At 35.3% G+C, this 17474-nt stretch overlaps 1 protein-coding gene across 2 annotated transcripts in view; it reads left to right on the top strand.

Annotated features, from left to right (window-relative positions):
- Positions 1–17474, top strand: part of LOC138706160 (acyl-CoA Delta-9 desaturase-like) — a 42165-nt gene that overhangs the window by 9233 nt on the left and 15458 nt on the right. Inside the window, exons 2-3 of one of the 2 annotated variants that reach the window (XM_069835151.1) lie at positions 11223–11471; positions 14973–15103. In XM_069835151.1, coding sequence (XP_069691252.1) covers positions 11243–11471; positions 14973–15103 — 360 coding nt within the window. In that variant the 5' untranslated portion in view covers positions 11223–11242. Of the gene's footprint in view, positions 1–11205; positions 11472–14972; positions 15104–17474 lie in introns of both variants that reach the window. The other variant, XM_069835152.1, reaches the window with a different exon arrangement.

Genomic DNA, 17474 nt, shown 5'->3' with positions numbered 1-17474 from the left:
AGATTTCTTAAATAAGACATTGATCCCGTGCGTAAACTAAATAGCGTACTATACAAGGTGGAAGTGAAATAACCCTGCAGATTTTCACAGCGAATAGCTCATGTTGTATGTAACAAAAAACTGTAATAATCATAATCGTGGAAATTTCATAGTTTTCTCATAAAAATGTTTCCCCCCAAATGTTTAACACCCTCAATTTGGTAACTATTGCGAGTAGGATCGTAATTTTTGTCCATATCGATAGAAAATCGAATAAATAATCATTTATTTCAATAGTATGGAAGGTTACTGTGTAAATTTAATTTAAAAACCACTAATTTAAAGCCACTGAACGGAGCAGATTGATTGAAACGTCATAGCCAGAGAAGGAGGTGGGAGATATTTCAGCTAGGGAGACAAACCTGAGTTCGTTGATCTCTTACATCTATATTACGAGAAGAGAGAGGGGGTGTTAGCGGCGATGTTGTCAGACTGCTAAAATTTCTAACTTAATTTTTTAATTAACCATGCATTTAATCACAAAACGTAATAACTTTAGGGTTTCTATTAATTTAAGCGTACCCTATCGTCCCTTTCAATCTGCAGGATTATTTCACTTCCACTCTGTATAAGACATCACGCCCTACTGCAGGAATGAAAGGTTGGCAAAAAACCCGAAATTTTTTCGAAAACCACTGGGGTTTTTCGGTTTTTTGTTTTTTTTTTCGGGTTTGAGAAAAAATTACCGTTATTTACATTTATCCATGTAAAATTAGTTTTAGTTTTTAAATACATATAAGAATGGGTAACTGAGCAATACCCTGAGTTCCTGGCTGGAGTTTTGGCATTCACCATGAAGGACACTGATGTATACCCGTCTGCCTTATTCCATGAAAATGCAGTCTCACGAATTTTACCATATAAATGGTGGAAAATTGTAGGCAAAAAAAAAAAAAAAAAAAAAAAAAAAACTGAAAAGATGGAGGTGACAGAGACAAAACAAACTGTTCAATGGATTTTTCTCGTTTTTCTCTCCGTTACACACATGCCCGGCCAATTCTGCCTCAATTGGAAGACTTTTCTCGACATTTGGAATCGTCTGGACAAAATTGCGGTACAGACAGACTGGGTGTGGCAAAAGCCCAGCAACTCGTCAGCATACACCGGTATCACGGTGACAAGAATCCGTGCTAGTGGGATTGGTGACTTGTAGTTAGTGACAGTGTCAATATTCAAATTAAATGTTGCCTTTGCTTGTTTATGTCAAATAAAAATCTGTTACATTTCTTCATTTCTTCAAACTTGTTTAAAATATCTGTTATTCAATTAATAAGATTTAATTATTACATTGGCTACTGCTTTGTATATTCTAAGAGTTTTCGGTGGACTATTCAACTGAATATTAAACAAATAATAATTATTTTAGGCATTTTTAATAAATGCTTACAATAATAAATTAAAATTATTTCCGTATACTATTATAGGATAGGCACCTACTTAATATTGATTTGCACAGTATGAAATAATAAAAATGACTGGAATTGTTAAGAAAGGAAGATTTTATACGACTTGCAGCTTTATTAGAATATTTTTATGTGTGTTTTTTTAAGCTTACTATCAGTCAAAGGCCCACGGACTTTTCCAGGTGAGCTTTACCCGAAAAACTCCTGTTTTTTTTTTTTTCTTTTGGATCGGGGAAAATCATGCCAACCCTGCAGGAATGTCTACTCTAAGACAAGGTACAGAGTATGACGACACTATTTGTTAGAGTAATTAACTGTGTGATCAGCTTCATTAAATAATAGTCAATTAAGTAATGTTTATTGCCAATATGCTTTCTGGCATCTTATTTTACTTCCGGTATGCCATACCGACTCATATCGGCCCAATTCGACCACTGCATTTAGCGCGTTTCATTGTTAAGATATAGTTAAATTTAATCTTACGTTATTTCGCAACTTAATTTAATTTATTTAATTTGCTTAATTAGATAGCTAGTGAGTAGGCATACAAATTAAAATTATAAAACAAAAATATTTCTAGCCACTACAGTATGAGCCAGGCTCGTGTACGGTGTTAGCCAATAATATAACATAAAATTTACAAAGACAGTTAACTAAATACAATAGTTAAAACTTAATTCAAACTAATCAATAACACACAAGAGCAAAAAAAAAGAAGCGAAAAAAGAGAAAAAACACATTTAATATAAATTGACAATTAGACAGAAGCCAGTGATTTTCAATAAAAACATGAATATAGTCGACAGAAATAAAAGGTAAAAAATACACACATTTGTTAATATTATATATCATGAATAATTTTATAAATTTCTTTTTTAAAAAGTTCAATTTTAAAATATTTCAAATTTAGAAAATAGTTTGTAATTTTATTATAAAGTCTTGGACCGAAACTAGCACCATGTTTAAGAGCTGCACTTGTATGACATTTAGGCTCAATTGATGGGAAAGTATACTTTTGTCTTCGAGTACGATATTCATGTCGATTAGATTTATGTTTTATTTGATTTCTGTGGTAGTAATTTAGTAAACTATATTTATAAATTTCTTCAATAGTTAATACTTTAAAATCTGTATAAATTAAATTTGTTGGGTAATCTAACTAACAATAAATCAAATGTAAGGGGCACATTTGCAACTCGAAAAAATTTATTTACGAAACAGTAATACGCGAATGAATCTATATTTAACTCGTCGACTGCGTCCTTCGAGTCGCGATTTTAGTACCGAATTTGTAAACTTTATCTTTAAAACGGGCCTAAGGAGTGTGATAAAATGGGATGAATCTGATGTTTTCGGGTGCGAGAAAGCGATTCAACTAGGTTTCGAATTTGGGAAACCCATTTAGGAGTTTAAGTAACCAGATTTATTTCTATGAATTAATAATATACAAAAATAAACCAAATCTAAGTGGCACATTTACAACTATAACAAAAAACGATTTACGGAACAGTAATAAATCAGCGCCACTATTTTGAATTTTCTGTGGACGTCGACAATTCGACAATATGGTGGACTTCAATAGTGCAGCCGAATATAGTCCTGACCAGCTTACTTAATACCTTAAGGGTGAAACCTAACCATTTTCCCCCCATTACTACATATGCTAGTTGAAGGTTGAATTTTCTTTTGCTAACTTCGTTTCGAATTTCGGTACTGAGAAATACTACAACTGGTAGTGATTTTCTAACTATTATGTTGGCAGCAGGAACAGCTATTGTCGGTAGTGCTAATTCTGAAAATTCAAATTGTTCTAGATTTCTGAGCCGATTACTAGGAGCTAGTGAATTTCGAACATACTAATAATTATTTAATATCAATATTATATTAATACACAATAGTTATTTTATCTGTTGCGTTGCGGTTACAATTCAAGATTATAGTCAGATAAGTGTGAATAAATATATCATATACATGCACTTGGGTCTTCAGTAGAAAATGCTCACGGAGACAGCAATTATAACTAGAATAGCAAAATTATTAGGAATAATTAAGTATTCTTGATTCTTAAGCATATATTTCAAAGTGGCATTCGGTTTTCAGAGTTTGTACTAATCATTTCACATGATCAAACAAATACATTTTTAGGTTAGGTCTCTTGAATCGTAAACTGTTTAGTCAAAGCAATGAATTTCATGTTGTCATACAAAATACATTTTAATATTAGATCATATTAATTTACTATTTCCAACATAATGTGCGAGTAGTCCAGGAGGAAATTATACACCTACTCTTTCACAAATTATTGAACTATTTAGAAAACACCTTCCAACATAAAGATGAGATCTAGTAAATAAGTAAAAATCATTATTATTAATAGTATATTATTATTATTATTATTATTATTATTATTATTATTATTATTATTATTATTATTATTGTAAATGGCATTGTGATTTTACCCTCTTTGGTGATATCTGATATTAGTTGGCAACACTGAAGAGACGGCCAAATTAGCCTTTTAGGAACTGATATTACCTGATTCTCACTGTAGCTATAGAGCATGAGGTTCTCTGATTTAGCTATAGAGCATGAGGTTCTCTGATTTTGACTTAGTATTACATTTGGAAATTATAAAGCAATATATAATTTTTATGTCCTCGGCCTTTATGTCCTCCATTTACTCAGAAGTGTTCTGTCTTCCAGGTACCCATTCAAAAGAGAGGAGGCCAATACTCCGAAATGAGTTTTCGAGCCATAGGTGATGATGATCATTATTGAAATCCCGTACAATTAACCCTGGATTGCGCATAAAAGAAATTTTTGTACAATCGAATAAGTGAGACATCTGACTTCATTAGTAAATTGTCTGCTGGATGCAGTGGCGGCTCGTGGGTATTGAATTCAGGGGGGCTGCATACAAAAATAAACCATGCAACTTACCTTATTTAAAGATTAGTTCCATGCGCCTTGTCTTGTAGTTTGCAAACTTTTGAATCATCTTATTAAAATCCGATATGTCGTTTAACATAGTCTTTACAATGGAAAACATAGCTAATGCGGTCAGTCTCTCTTCTCTCATCGTATTTCTAAGACAGGATTTTACTCTCTTCAAACACGAAAAACAACGTTCTGGTTCGGAAGTTGTCATTGGTATAGTGATAGCTATGCGTAGTAGTTCTACAACTTCTGAAAATAGGCCTGCAAGAGCTTAACTGCGTCACTAATATTTCTGAATTCTTGTCTCTGATACAACACAGTGAGTTCCGTTTTCAGTTAGTCTTTATCGAACAGCTTCACACATATATTTAGGTCATCTTCAGGAAATGAGCTTTTGTAGCATTCAAATTTTTCTTGACACAGAAGAGAAGATGATATCAGATGATTTATTAACTGGAATCGGGTGTTAGCTTGTGTGAAAATAAGGTCACACACTTCCTTGGCTGCCGCAACCCTTGTCTGAATCCCTTCGACCTTACGACGCTTTTTAGGGTTTTCATTTTCACAGACCTCGCTGCTCAACTGTGCACTGTTCCATATTGTCTGTATGGCATTAACAAAGCTTGATATGCAGAATCGGCCTCGGTACATAGTCGGTTGCGGGTTCGATCCCGGTCCAGGTCGATGGCATTTAAGTGTGTTTAAATTAGATAGGCTCATGTCAGTAGATTTACTGGCATATAAAAGAATCCTGCGGGACAAAATTCCGGAACACCGGCGACGCTGATATAACCCCTGCAGTTGCGAGTGTCGTTAAATAAACCATAATTTAATTTTTATATGCAAATTTGAACCTTAGAAATATCTAACTGGCGATGTTGTAGTTGGTGTATAATATATCTACATGATACATCAATAAATTAAAAAAAAACTGAGCCAGAAATTGAATTTAGGATCTTCAAGAGTACCGGTACCCACCAGGGCGCTTGCCTCTTTTATTGTGATGTTGTTAGATGTTTCAGATTCCATTATGGTTTGGAAACATTCTAGCGATGGCTCCTTCTTCTCATGAACAACATTTACTGTTCTTATTTTAAAACTCCATCTTGTTGCCCCAGCTGATGGAATTGTCTTTGAAACACATTAATCTAATACAGACTGTGTGGAGATCGAGAGAAGACTGCAGGGATACTGGATAAATGATCAAAAAATATGCGAGCTTTGTAGGCTATTTTGTTTAGCGGCCCTTTCCATTATGAGATTCAACTGATGGGCACTTAATTTCACATTTCTCCTGAATTGTTAAGATACTGAACTGAATAGACTGTAAATATTGTACAGAATGAAACATTGTTGCACTTGTTATACTCACAACATTAAAGAAAATGTGTTTAAAACTGCGCGCTGCTGATAAACTGCTGCAAATTTTGCAGCGTCTGGATTCATGGCGAGGGGTAGCAGGGGGAGGGGTAAAACTAACGCTCAAAGCATCCGAAACGAGACTGGCAGCTCCAGGGAGGAAGTGGCTTCACCAATCCGTCTTTGTCTCTCGTTTCGCTCTGGCAGCATCAGGGGAGGAAGTGACTTCACTAACTATTGCGTGCATGTTAATGAAAGCGAAATTAAAAAAAAAAATTCGAGCCGCTAAATAGAGACTGTATAATAAATGTATTTCACAACATAAAACGAGACACGAGCCACAAATGTCTGGGGGTGCTGCAGCTCCGCAGCCCCCCTTCGAAAGCCGCCCCTGGCTTACTGGAATTATAAAGAATGAATATTATATGCAAGAAAAAAAAAAAACAAAGCCATGGCTTCTCATGTTGGTGCATAGTAATAGCACAGTCTAGTATATACAGTCACGAAGCTCAATACTTAGGGAATATGCATCCATAGATAGTTGCTAACCAATAGGCTCGCTACTATCGCCTCATCACAGACAATGCGAAATAGCACTGGCACAGTCTATTGTTCCTAGTACCCTCACAACTCAAGCTTTGTAACTGTATATACTAGACTGTGGAAATAGTTCATTTATGTGCTTCTTTTGAATAACAATTCGAGAAAATAAATTATAACCAGTAATATCATAGGTAACATGATGAACGAACTAAGTAATTGTTACGAAACGCGTAATATATATATATACTACTGTATCTTCTTTTTATATTGCTTGTATTATTTTATTTCTATTTCTCTTGTTTGTTTTGTAATTATATTCTTTATTCTGCATATTTAAATTTAAATAAATAAAAAAATAAAAAAAAAATATATATATATATATATATATGAGAAGAAATATAATCCTCTTCGTGATTATTAATTATGAAGCAGCGTCAGTGAAAAACTCGGTTCACTTGAGCAAAGATCGTGGGCCCAGGTGAGGGCGGTCTTAATCTTCGTCGCGACTTCAATTATTAGTCCCTCTCCTCTTAAACTGACAGGTCAAGGCCGATGACCACAATACACAAAGCCTCCCATTCAAGCAGGACTTCCTTGATCCAGTCAGACCATCTGGCCTGTTCAGACTCGGACGAATGGCACGAGGGGAATGCAAGCTCCTCAATGAACGTTCAGCTCAATGCCGCAGACTAGACGAAAAAAATAGACGATAAACATGAACAGCTAACGGTGCTCGAATGTGAATGCGAAAACAAATGCAGGCATACGAGCATGCAAATCTACACAAAAACGTATTAATAAGTGCAACATCAACAGTCACAATTATTATTGATGTAAAGTCAAAAGTGTTTATTTTTTATTATTACAGTACAAAGAAATTGTTTGTATACATCTGAAGTCTGATTAGTGTAATATGTTGCTAGTCAGCGATGTATGCAATGGAGGAGGAAAGGAACTGGCCACCCCTTCCCATTAACTCCTGGCTTAGTTATCTCACGAGTAATGCTTTATTGGTGTCACTTACGATGTCTTCGGACAGTTGACTAAACAACAATAACAGCAATTAAAAATACCATTTTAAAACAGTTTTAGTATTTCTGAGTATTTTAAGTGAAATTATTTTAGGCCAATATTCAGAGTGGAAATGAAATAGTCTTGCAGACTGAAAGGAACGATAGGGTACATTTAAATGAATAGAAAACCTATATTACGTTTTGAGAATAACTGCACGGTTAATTAGCCCCGCGCCTTCCTCTCTGCTACAACGATGCGATGTGGTTGCATCGTTCCGTGACTTGAAATTAGTGGTTCTTAAATTAAATTTATATAAAAACCTCACACGTTATTGAAATACGTCAGAGGGATAAATGATCCCTTATTAGATTTTCTATCGATATGGACAAAAATCACGATCCAACTCGGAATAGTTACCGAATAAGAGGGTGTTAAACATTTGGGGAGGAAAAAAAAAACGTTTTTTTTTCTGAGAAAACTATGAACTTTCCATCAATATGATATTACAGTTTTTTGTTACATACAACATGAGCTACTAGCTCTAAAAATCTGCAGGTTTATTATTATTATTATTATTATTATTATTATTATTATTACTATTGTTATTACTATTATTATTATTATATTATTGTTATTATTATTATCATTATCATAATCACATTATTATTATTATTATTATTATTATTATTATTAGTATTATTATTATTATTATTATTATTATTATTATTATTATTATTATTATTATTATTATTATTATTATTATTATTTGGCCTATTACTATTATATGTAGCATTATTATTGTTATTCTTTTTTTTCACAAAAAATTAGACTCATACCTTAGCATTTACAAATTCGATTTTGCAATAATAAATAGAGTATGTACAGAGTAAAGTAGGTTGAGGTAAGTGGGCCATAGTTTTACACAACCATATAAATATAATCTCCTATCTTGTTTAAATAGGAATTATTTTAATAATGCACATGCATGATAGTCTCAGCAAACGATTCTTTTTCAAATTGTCTTCTTGCCCATTCAAAATCATAAACAGACAGACAGAGAGATTCCTTTATTGCTTTAACATAAATACAAGTACATATGTATAGCAACGTCAAAAAACAAGATCATACAAAAGTAGGACCTATTTGCGAAGTTAAAACTACACAATACAAACTATGTTCATACAATATTCGTTTGATTAACGATTTGAATAAATCATAATTTAAATTCCTAGTTGACCTCGGTAACCTATTATACAACTTCAGAAACGTATATTCAAAATTATTTTGTGTAGTGTTATACCTGCATAATTCAAGTCTTATATCATTGTAATTGCTCGTATGACAATTCAAGTTCAATGGAAAATTATTAATATTCAGTTTAATATACAACAAACACTGTAGTATATACAGAGTGAACCGTAAGTAATGTCATTAATTTCAAGAGGTTATTGCTCGAGTTATTTAAAACAAAAAGATTTAATACAATTTTGCTCCTCTGTGCTTCCTTTCCTAGAAAAAAAAAAACATTTTGTCGTACGCCGGTCTCCGTCGACGTCCCTCTGCTGATGGCGATGGTTACAGGGGTAGAGAGGGAAAACGGGAGTGACCGGGACAAGATGGGCCGAAGCTTAAAGAGGAATGAGGTGTTGTTATAGTGAAGAAAGGAAGACCATTTTAACAATATTTGTTTATTGAAAAATACCAAGAAAAGTATTAAATGTTTTTCACTAGTTCTGAGGTTGGGGAAACGGGAAAGCCGTGATAGAAATGGATAATTTACAAATTCGTCTTGAGATGCCGATGCGTGAAGAGTCAGGCCTACGATGAGGTAGAATTTGTGTGTACGGGAGAAAGGGGTAACGGGAGTGCCTGAGTAGGATAGGTTTTCCCGGAGGGTATGCTGGGGGAGAAGGAAACCATGAGAGAGATGGAACTGGGTTCGAGGTTAGTTCTCTCAATCGAGGGATCAACTAAGCTCCTTAGCGACTTTTCGACAGAGAGAACAAGCTCCGTAGATGTCGAGGGATTAGAACGAGCCTAGCTAAGCGACTTTTCGACATCAGGAGCGACGAAACGGGTGACTCTTCTGTCGAGGGATCAACTAGCCTGGCTAGCGATTTTTCGACAGCAGAGAGGTTCGAAGAAGGGACAAGGGTCGAGCAAGTCGGGGTGAACATGGCGGAAATGAAATCGGGACTGTTACAAGGATGAGCGGTAGGGAGCAGAGGCTAACATCGGAAAGGAGATGTGAGCGCTTCCAGACAGTGGAAAGCAACTGCCTCTATAGTGAACTGAATTGAGAGAGAAGTGGGAGGAGAAAATTAAAAGGTACGCAAAACGCGTCCTCGCAAAGGGTTCGGGGCTGAAAGAATCTGAACATGTGAGCTCCAAGCCTGTTGGTCACTTGTCTCACTCCGGGTTAGCCTACGTTGCTCCACTGAAGGAGCTCTAAAAATTTTGAAGGGGAAAGGCCAAAATGGACGTAACCTCTTAGGTAACACATACGCGAGGGGAGGGAAATGTGATCAAAGTGAAGAAATGGCGGTCGGTAAGTGTCATGAGCTAATTAAAATATCCCCTGCTTGGGCTGATTACCTGGTTGGGTTTTTTTCCGAGGTTTTCCTCATCCTCAGTTTAAACAAGTCTGTTTAATTTTTTCACGAAAGTTAAGTGGAAAAACTTCTTCTGTATCTATTGCAAACAGTAACAACAGTAAATCAATCACAAAATTTCTTAAGGAAAATAACTTTATGTCAGTTTACAATAACCAACTGCAAAAAAAATAATGTTACATTTTCAACACTAGGTAGAAATTTGCGAGTTAGTGGCGCTTCGAACGCGCGTCAGTGGGTTGCTTAATACACTAATTTTTTGTAGAGAATTTTTCAGTCTTCCAGTGAACATGGACGAAGAAGCAGAGAGACTGAGAAGATACATTTTGGCAACCATTCACATCACGTAATTCAACCAATAGGCTATACAATAGATGTCTGTAGTTTAATGGTAAAGTCAAAGGCCATGGTGTAATTGAACCCATGTTCGAACCTGAGATCAACTAATTTTTTTATCTCTTTGTTAATTTATTTACATTATTTTAGACGAGTTATTTTATTTTAACATGAAATAAAGCTGATTTTACTACATAAATAATATATCCCTAATTCGCACTAGTCCAGCTATTTAGTTGTCTAGTCTATGGTTATATTATTATTTATTACTATTATTATTATTACTATTATTATTATTGTTTATTATTACAATTATTATCAGTATATATTATTCTATCGTAACATAGCCTGCATACCGTCGTGACGGTGTAGGTGTAGCAAATTGGTGACCCAACAGTCGTCCGTTAGCAGCGCCACGAACGCGCCACTAAAATAGTGGCCTGGCTGTGGCCCCGTCTGAAACCTATCATTTAATTCGATGTATTGCGACGAGAAACGCCACGTTTAGTGGCCGCCACCAGCGGCGAAACCAACCATTCAGAGCGTCTGCAGCGCGACTGATTCTATGGTTGTGGCTGTGTCTCAAGGCCTCCATTTAAATACATTATTCACAAGCGGCAGCGCTTTAGTGGCTTCATTTGAAGGGACTTTAATGGTAGCCTACTAAACCTTTTAATTGCAATCATTTATAAATTAATTTAATAAAAAACAGGTTTATGAAAACAGTTCACGAGTCTAGAGTTTGGGAACCAGCCTTAAACCAAGTATCCTCCTCCAGAAGCAAAGTGTCAATGTCTACGTCGCCAATACTGTACTATTTGAGAGTAAATATAAGTACGTTGCACCAATATGGTGGTGGTGGTGGTGTCGATTAATTGAGAAGTGGCGAAATGATAAGGAACAATGGGAATACTCAGTAAAAATCTATCCCAAACACTGTCCTGTGAAATAATGTTATTTAGGTGTCAATTTGTTTCAGTTTAATCCACAAATTCCGGCATGGCCCCTAATATAACTAGTACTCCCACGGGAGTTCTATACGAAGAAGACTTCGCTGCAGCCGAAAAAGCAACTTCAACTGAGACTAAAGAGGGCATTAAACCTAAACGGGAGTACAAGAAGCAAATTGTGTGGCCCAACGTGATTATGCATTTCCTCCTCCATGTTGGCGCAGTCTACGGAGCTTACCTCATGCTTACTTCTGCCAAAATACTCACAGGAATATGGGGTATGTACCTGGATAATTTGAATAGTTACACAATGCAAACAACTTCTCAAAACAACAATACAAAGATAAGTCAACACGATGTGTAAACGATATGCCTGAGTACTTTATAACTTGAAATTCGGATCGAAAGGAATTTATTATTAAATGACATTTAAATTATAGCTAAATAATACTCAACAACTGAAATAACTGCACATTAAATAGGTATGTTCGTATTCTTACATAGCTTTACTTTCGTGGTCATAAATTCCCACTCCTACAAAGCAACAATAAAGAGTGTCATTCTTAACAACTGACACGCTTCCAACCATCAATCTATCTTTTAAATACAAGTTTGCTTCTGAGAAAACCTGGGAATTTCAAGAATGTCTAATTAACCAGGTCCAAAATTTTTTGGAACTTACAATCTATACTGTTACAGAAGGTAGTTTCCGATCTCTGGAAACGATTTTTTAATGATGTCATATGCGTCAGGAGTCACACGACAGCTGAACTGTGGCGAGAGGTGACAGACCAGTAGTGATAATATAATTATGATAATATAGTAACTTGTTAATATACCGTAATTATTTATCTTGTTTTACACAAACTTTTTGATTGGAAGTCAAATATACTAATTATATTGAATGATTTCATAGTTAGAGTGCATGATGTCTCACAGCAGCAATGCCCAAGAAAATCGAGCCTTTTTGGGAGGGGTACATTACGACCCTTTTCGATGTCAAGTAAGTTATGTGAAAATAATAGAAGCCTGAAAAAACGTGGTTTCTTTGTTCCAAGAAAGGAATCTTCTGTATACTTAATAAGATTGGTAAAGCTCGGATGGGATTAATTTGTATCATCTCGGAGGGATGCGGCTTGTGGCGGGGGTTGGATTTGCTTGCTTATTCCCCTCTGGAAATAATCCCATCCGAGCTTTGTCAGTCTTATTAAGTACACAGAAGATGCCTTTCTTGGAAATAACGAAACATCGTTTTTTGCAGGCTCCTATGATTTTCATATAACTGTACTTGGCATAGGAAAGGGTCGTAATGTACCCCTCCTAAAAAGGCTCGATTTTCTTGGGCATTGCTGCTGTGAGACACTGTGCACTCTATGAGATCACTCATTACTGGTCTGTCAACTCTCGTCGCAGTTCAGCTGTCGTGTGACTCCTGACGCACATGACGTCATTCAAAGTTGTTTCCAGAAATCGGAAACCCTCCGTATTATATACTTAGTATTATGTATTTTATAAAGAGAAATTCAAGAAAAATATCATTAAATAAATAGCACACTTACAGTATATAACTTTGGCTTAAAAGCTTCGAATTATGTAATTGATGCTACTGACGCAAAGATTATATATGATGTGCATATTTTACGAATAAATTCAGTCATATATAGACGAACTGATAGTATAGTTAATAAAAGCACTTGTCTTTTCGACGGAAATAATATTAACATAAAGTTAATGTGAATAGTATATAGTTCTAATATAATCAATGAAAATCCAAACATTATAATACATTTCAATACACCTCTTAAAGAAATGTGTTCAAATAGAATTCAAAAGATGAAAACTTGTATCTTGTTAATTTTAGAAATGTTGATTTCAATGACACCTATTGGACATTCAATACAGTGATTAAGAACAGTTTCTAAAAACTGTCACCATATAGAAAATATAAATATCGTACCTCTAGTAGGATATATTAGGCCTATTTACATAAGAAATTTACTACGTGAATGGGTTAGTGATTACCAAATAGCGTAGACTATGTTTGGTCCCGATACTGAATGTTAGGTATACGTCAGTTGCAGGGAGGTCATTGAATTCATTGCTACGCTCCCTCCGTCAAGCCACGGGACGTGATGTCTTGTCAGCTGCGTAGGGACCGAAAATCCGCTGTCTGGTGATTACTAGTTCTTACAAATAATAGTGTATTTTCTATTCAAGGAATAATGAATAACTGGCCATATAAAGAAAATGTTAACGAGTTCATGTCGAAACTTCCCGTCAAACTGCGCACATTGTCTATCTGCGTAGAGATGTAGCAAACACAAAGAATTAATAGTCCATACTAACTGTAATTTTGTGGAAATAAGGCACGAATAAAAGATTTTCGAAACAAAAATTAAGTACCCTTCAGCTTTCAGTAAACAGTGCACACTTACAAGGGAAACTTTTCATCACACCTCTTTCACATTTTAATGGAACATAACTAATTTCGAAGCTCATGAAAACGAGAATAAGAAACAGCCTTGAAAATATGCCGAAGTTGCTTCTAAAGGGCGTAAATCCTAGTTACAAGTCGCTATATGCCAATGGACATACTGCAAAAATTCATAGCCCAACCGGTCAATGGCTCACCTTACAAGTAAAAGTTCTGGGTTCGATTCTCAGTTACTTTTTTATTTTAAAACAAAAACATATAGAGTGCAGGACTTTTCTAATACCGATAGAAATAAAGAGATCCCTCGTCAGTTGGTCCTAGCTGAACGAAAAAGAAGGTTCTTGCTGTGCATCTATGTGATTTTTCAGCTTGTTTACATTACGCAAGATGCATTAGATCTGGAATTGAAGACTTTTTGGTGGCTAGATGAATCCGTTAAACATAGCTCGTGATTTCTGCAAACTAGTGCAGAGTTAAGCTGTTTTGTTCGCAAGAAAATAAGTGAGAAACACTTTCATTTTATTAGTTTAGAGTACTAACATGTTTTTTTTTTTTTTTTTTGCTATTAGATTACAAATAATGAAAAAAATAATACAAATTAACAAAAACATTATATAAGAAAATAAACATTAAAAGAAAAAAAATGACAAGATGTGTATTCGATTTGAACACGGGTCTCCAACTAAACAGCTATCTGTTGAGCTAACTCAATCTCCTTCAAACGCTGTTCCATGTCCATTACATATTTACATACAACTGTTTCATGATTCCTGTAACATTATTTAAGCCCTTTTAATCATAACTTCGGCATGTTCTGATTTTATATTCTGATTTAGGTCTCCCAGAGCAATAAAATAAGTTATCATTTGTTAAAATCTAAAGGAGGGCAATGAAAAGTTTCCCTTGTCAGCAGGCGAAGCGCGTTGAGTGCACAAAGCCATCTTCCATGTCACGTGACAGTGTAGTCATTCACAGAGAATGACAACTCAGCTACTCTAAGTGCGTGCAGTTGTTTCTTGATACAGCATTCAAAGTAAGTTTTCATAACCTACAGTTAGTACGGGAAATTATTTATTTTATAATATTTGTATATTTACTATGGAGGTCTGTGTGCGTAGTATAATGGGAGGTTTCGGCGTACGCTCATTAACAGTTATCTTTGATTCAAAATAATTATCTCCAATGGGGAATTAATTTCCTTTGAGGGAGAGGAATATTCAGGCTATTCCTTGAATTCCTTACTGTTTCTGAATGACTAATGTTATTCATAACTCCCGTATACAGCAAAATATTTCAAAATACGTATTTAACAATTTAATAATAAAATCTGTGGTTTTTATTGCAGCTTTCTTTCTGTATGAAGTGGGTATCCTAGGCATTACGGCCGGCGCACATCGACTCTGGTCACATCGCTCTTATAAAGCCACATGGCAGATGAGGCTGATCCTCATGATTTGTCAGACTGTGTCTTTTCAGGTAGGCCTACGAGTCATATTATTTAATTATATGATATTCTACTAAATGATCATTTAACAGACCGAGCGGGCTAGCGGCGTGGTAGAGGGCTGGCCTCGCATTCGGGAGGTCTGGGGTTCGATCCCAGTTTCCTCAGTTATTTCCAGGCAAATGCCGGGATTGTACCTCTTGAAAGTCCGGCCATGGACGGCGATCCTTCCCTTAATTCTTTCATATGTGTGAGTGAATGATGTGTAATGTCTTAAATGTTTGTGTTGTATCGGAGGTGGCCCTGGCATTGAGCTGATCCCTCATCCGGGGAGGCCCTCCATGTCCTTGTGTGGTCAAAAAAATATGTATGTGATCCATAGCTTAGTACCTCTCCCGACAGGTCGCGGCCCTGTAAGGCCCGGGTGGCGTGGGTCGTGTAAATGCACCTAGAAGGGAGAGGTTAAACTGAGAGAGAGAGAAAGAAAGAAAGAAAGAAAGAAAGATGATTATTTAACACTTATCATTAAGTTAGATTGTTAAACTGAAAATAATGTATATTTGTAGTTATGAAAATTAATTCTCATAAATCCTGGTGAAATCATCCTGTGACCTACGATTCAAGACTGTGACCTACGATTCAAGAGATTGTCTATTATTGTCTAATGTGACAAAACATTTTATACAAAGTAAGTTAGTAGCTAACCATTCAGCCACAATAGCAGTAGTACTAGTAATAATAATAATAATAATAATAATAATAATAATAATAATAATAATAATAATAATAATAATAATAACTAGGATTTCTACACCTTGAAATCTTGGTCGATCTTTCGCTTTCTCGCGTTTAGCGTACGCACCTTTTCACCGATTGGCACTACTTAGACCAGGGCTGGGCACAGAGACCGAATCCAAACTCTAAACGGGGCGCTTAATATTCATCCGTCACGACATCAATGCTGCGCGGTATTCGGCGGGGAAGAAAAGTGTTGAAGAGAAGTCATATGGCTCCCCATGAAGAGTAGAATCCGCTCTTGGTGCCCAGCCCTGATTAGATCATGCGGCAGGTATTTGAACGATTGTTTTGAGTCATTCCGCTTGTTATAAATTCACTTAATTATTTTAATTTTAAAAACTTGGAAAGTTACTGGAAATGAAAGTAGCCTTTCCTTTATTAAATTATAAATTGTATATCAATTATTTGTTAAAAGAGCACTTCACAAGTGAAAGGTTATTACAAAGACATACATAACTCACAAAAATACAAATACAGTAGTAGCAGTAAAACCAAATTTTAATAACTAAACAAAATACAACGTAATGGAGAATAAAATAAATGATTTAAGCTTACAAGAAAATAAAAATATATAATTACAGAACACAGATTAAAATGGCATGAGTATTAATTGAGAATGAAGCTACAATGTGTGTTATTTCAAACACACATTTACAAACCAAGAAACAGTGGCAAGCCGAGAAAGCGTTGAGTTCAGCTTTCAACTTTGTGAAGTGGCATTAACCTTTGTGATTTTGCATGTCTAATAGTATGACTCATAAATTAAAGGTAGCAGTTTGAACTTAAGAACTACTTTACGTAATTCAATTATTTGTTTCTGAATTCTAATCCGTGCAACTTGAAATGTAATCATTTTCAGCAATTACTATTACTAGCCCGTGAAATGGCAGTGTAATATCTATATAATAATTTCATTATATTACAGTTCACAGCATACAGTTTGCATTATTTTATAAACAAATGCGAGATATCTATCTCACGAGTAATTATTCATAATAATATCATAATCATCATTCGCAGTAGCAGTAGCATCAATATGACCAAAAAGGCCACACAAAAAAGCCTGAAATTATCACAACCACCCACAGCTTCCGCCACCACCCGAAATTAAAATTCCTCCTTTTTCTTCTTCAATGTTTTTATATACTTCTTTTCTCTTCTCCTTTCTCTTGTTATCCATCTTCACCGTTCCCCTCCTACTTTTTCTATCTCCTTCTACATTTTTTTCGTTTTCTTCGCCATATTCCTGTTTCTCTTCCTCTCTCTTCCTCTGTGTTTGGTATCCTTGTTTTACTTTTCTTCTTCTACCTTTATTCGTTTCCTTTGTTGCCTTATTGTCTTTCTATTATTCTGTTTATCTGTCTTTGGTGTCCACATTCTTCATATGTTGTCCTTCTTCTACCTTTTCCCATTTTCTTTGTTATCTTATTGTTTCTACCTTTCTGTTCATCTGTCTTTGATGTCGTCTATCTCCTTTTCTTTCCATCCCGATTTTTATTTATGTTCTTCTCCTCTCGTTTGTCTTCATACTCCTTTTCTTCCCCTTTCCCTTCATCAACTTTGTCATCACCTTCTTGCTCATCTCATCCTTATCTTAGTCTTTGC

This window comes from Periplaneta americana, chromosome 9, assembly GCF_040183065.1.
Source record: "Periplaneta americana isolate PAMFEO1 chromosome 9, P.americana_PAMFEO1_priV1, whole genome shotgun sequence".
Classification (NCBI taxonomy): Eukaryota; Metazoa; Arthropoda; class Insecta; order Blattodea; family Blattidae; genus Periplaneta; species Periplaneta americana.
Note: the sequence above shows the minus strand (reverse complement) of the source record. Positions and strands in the feature narration are given on the sequence as shown.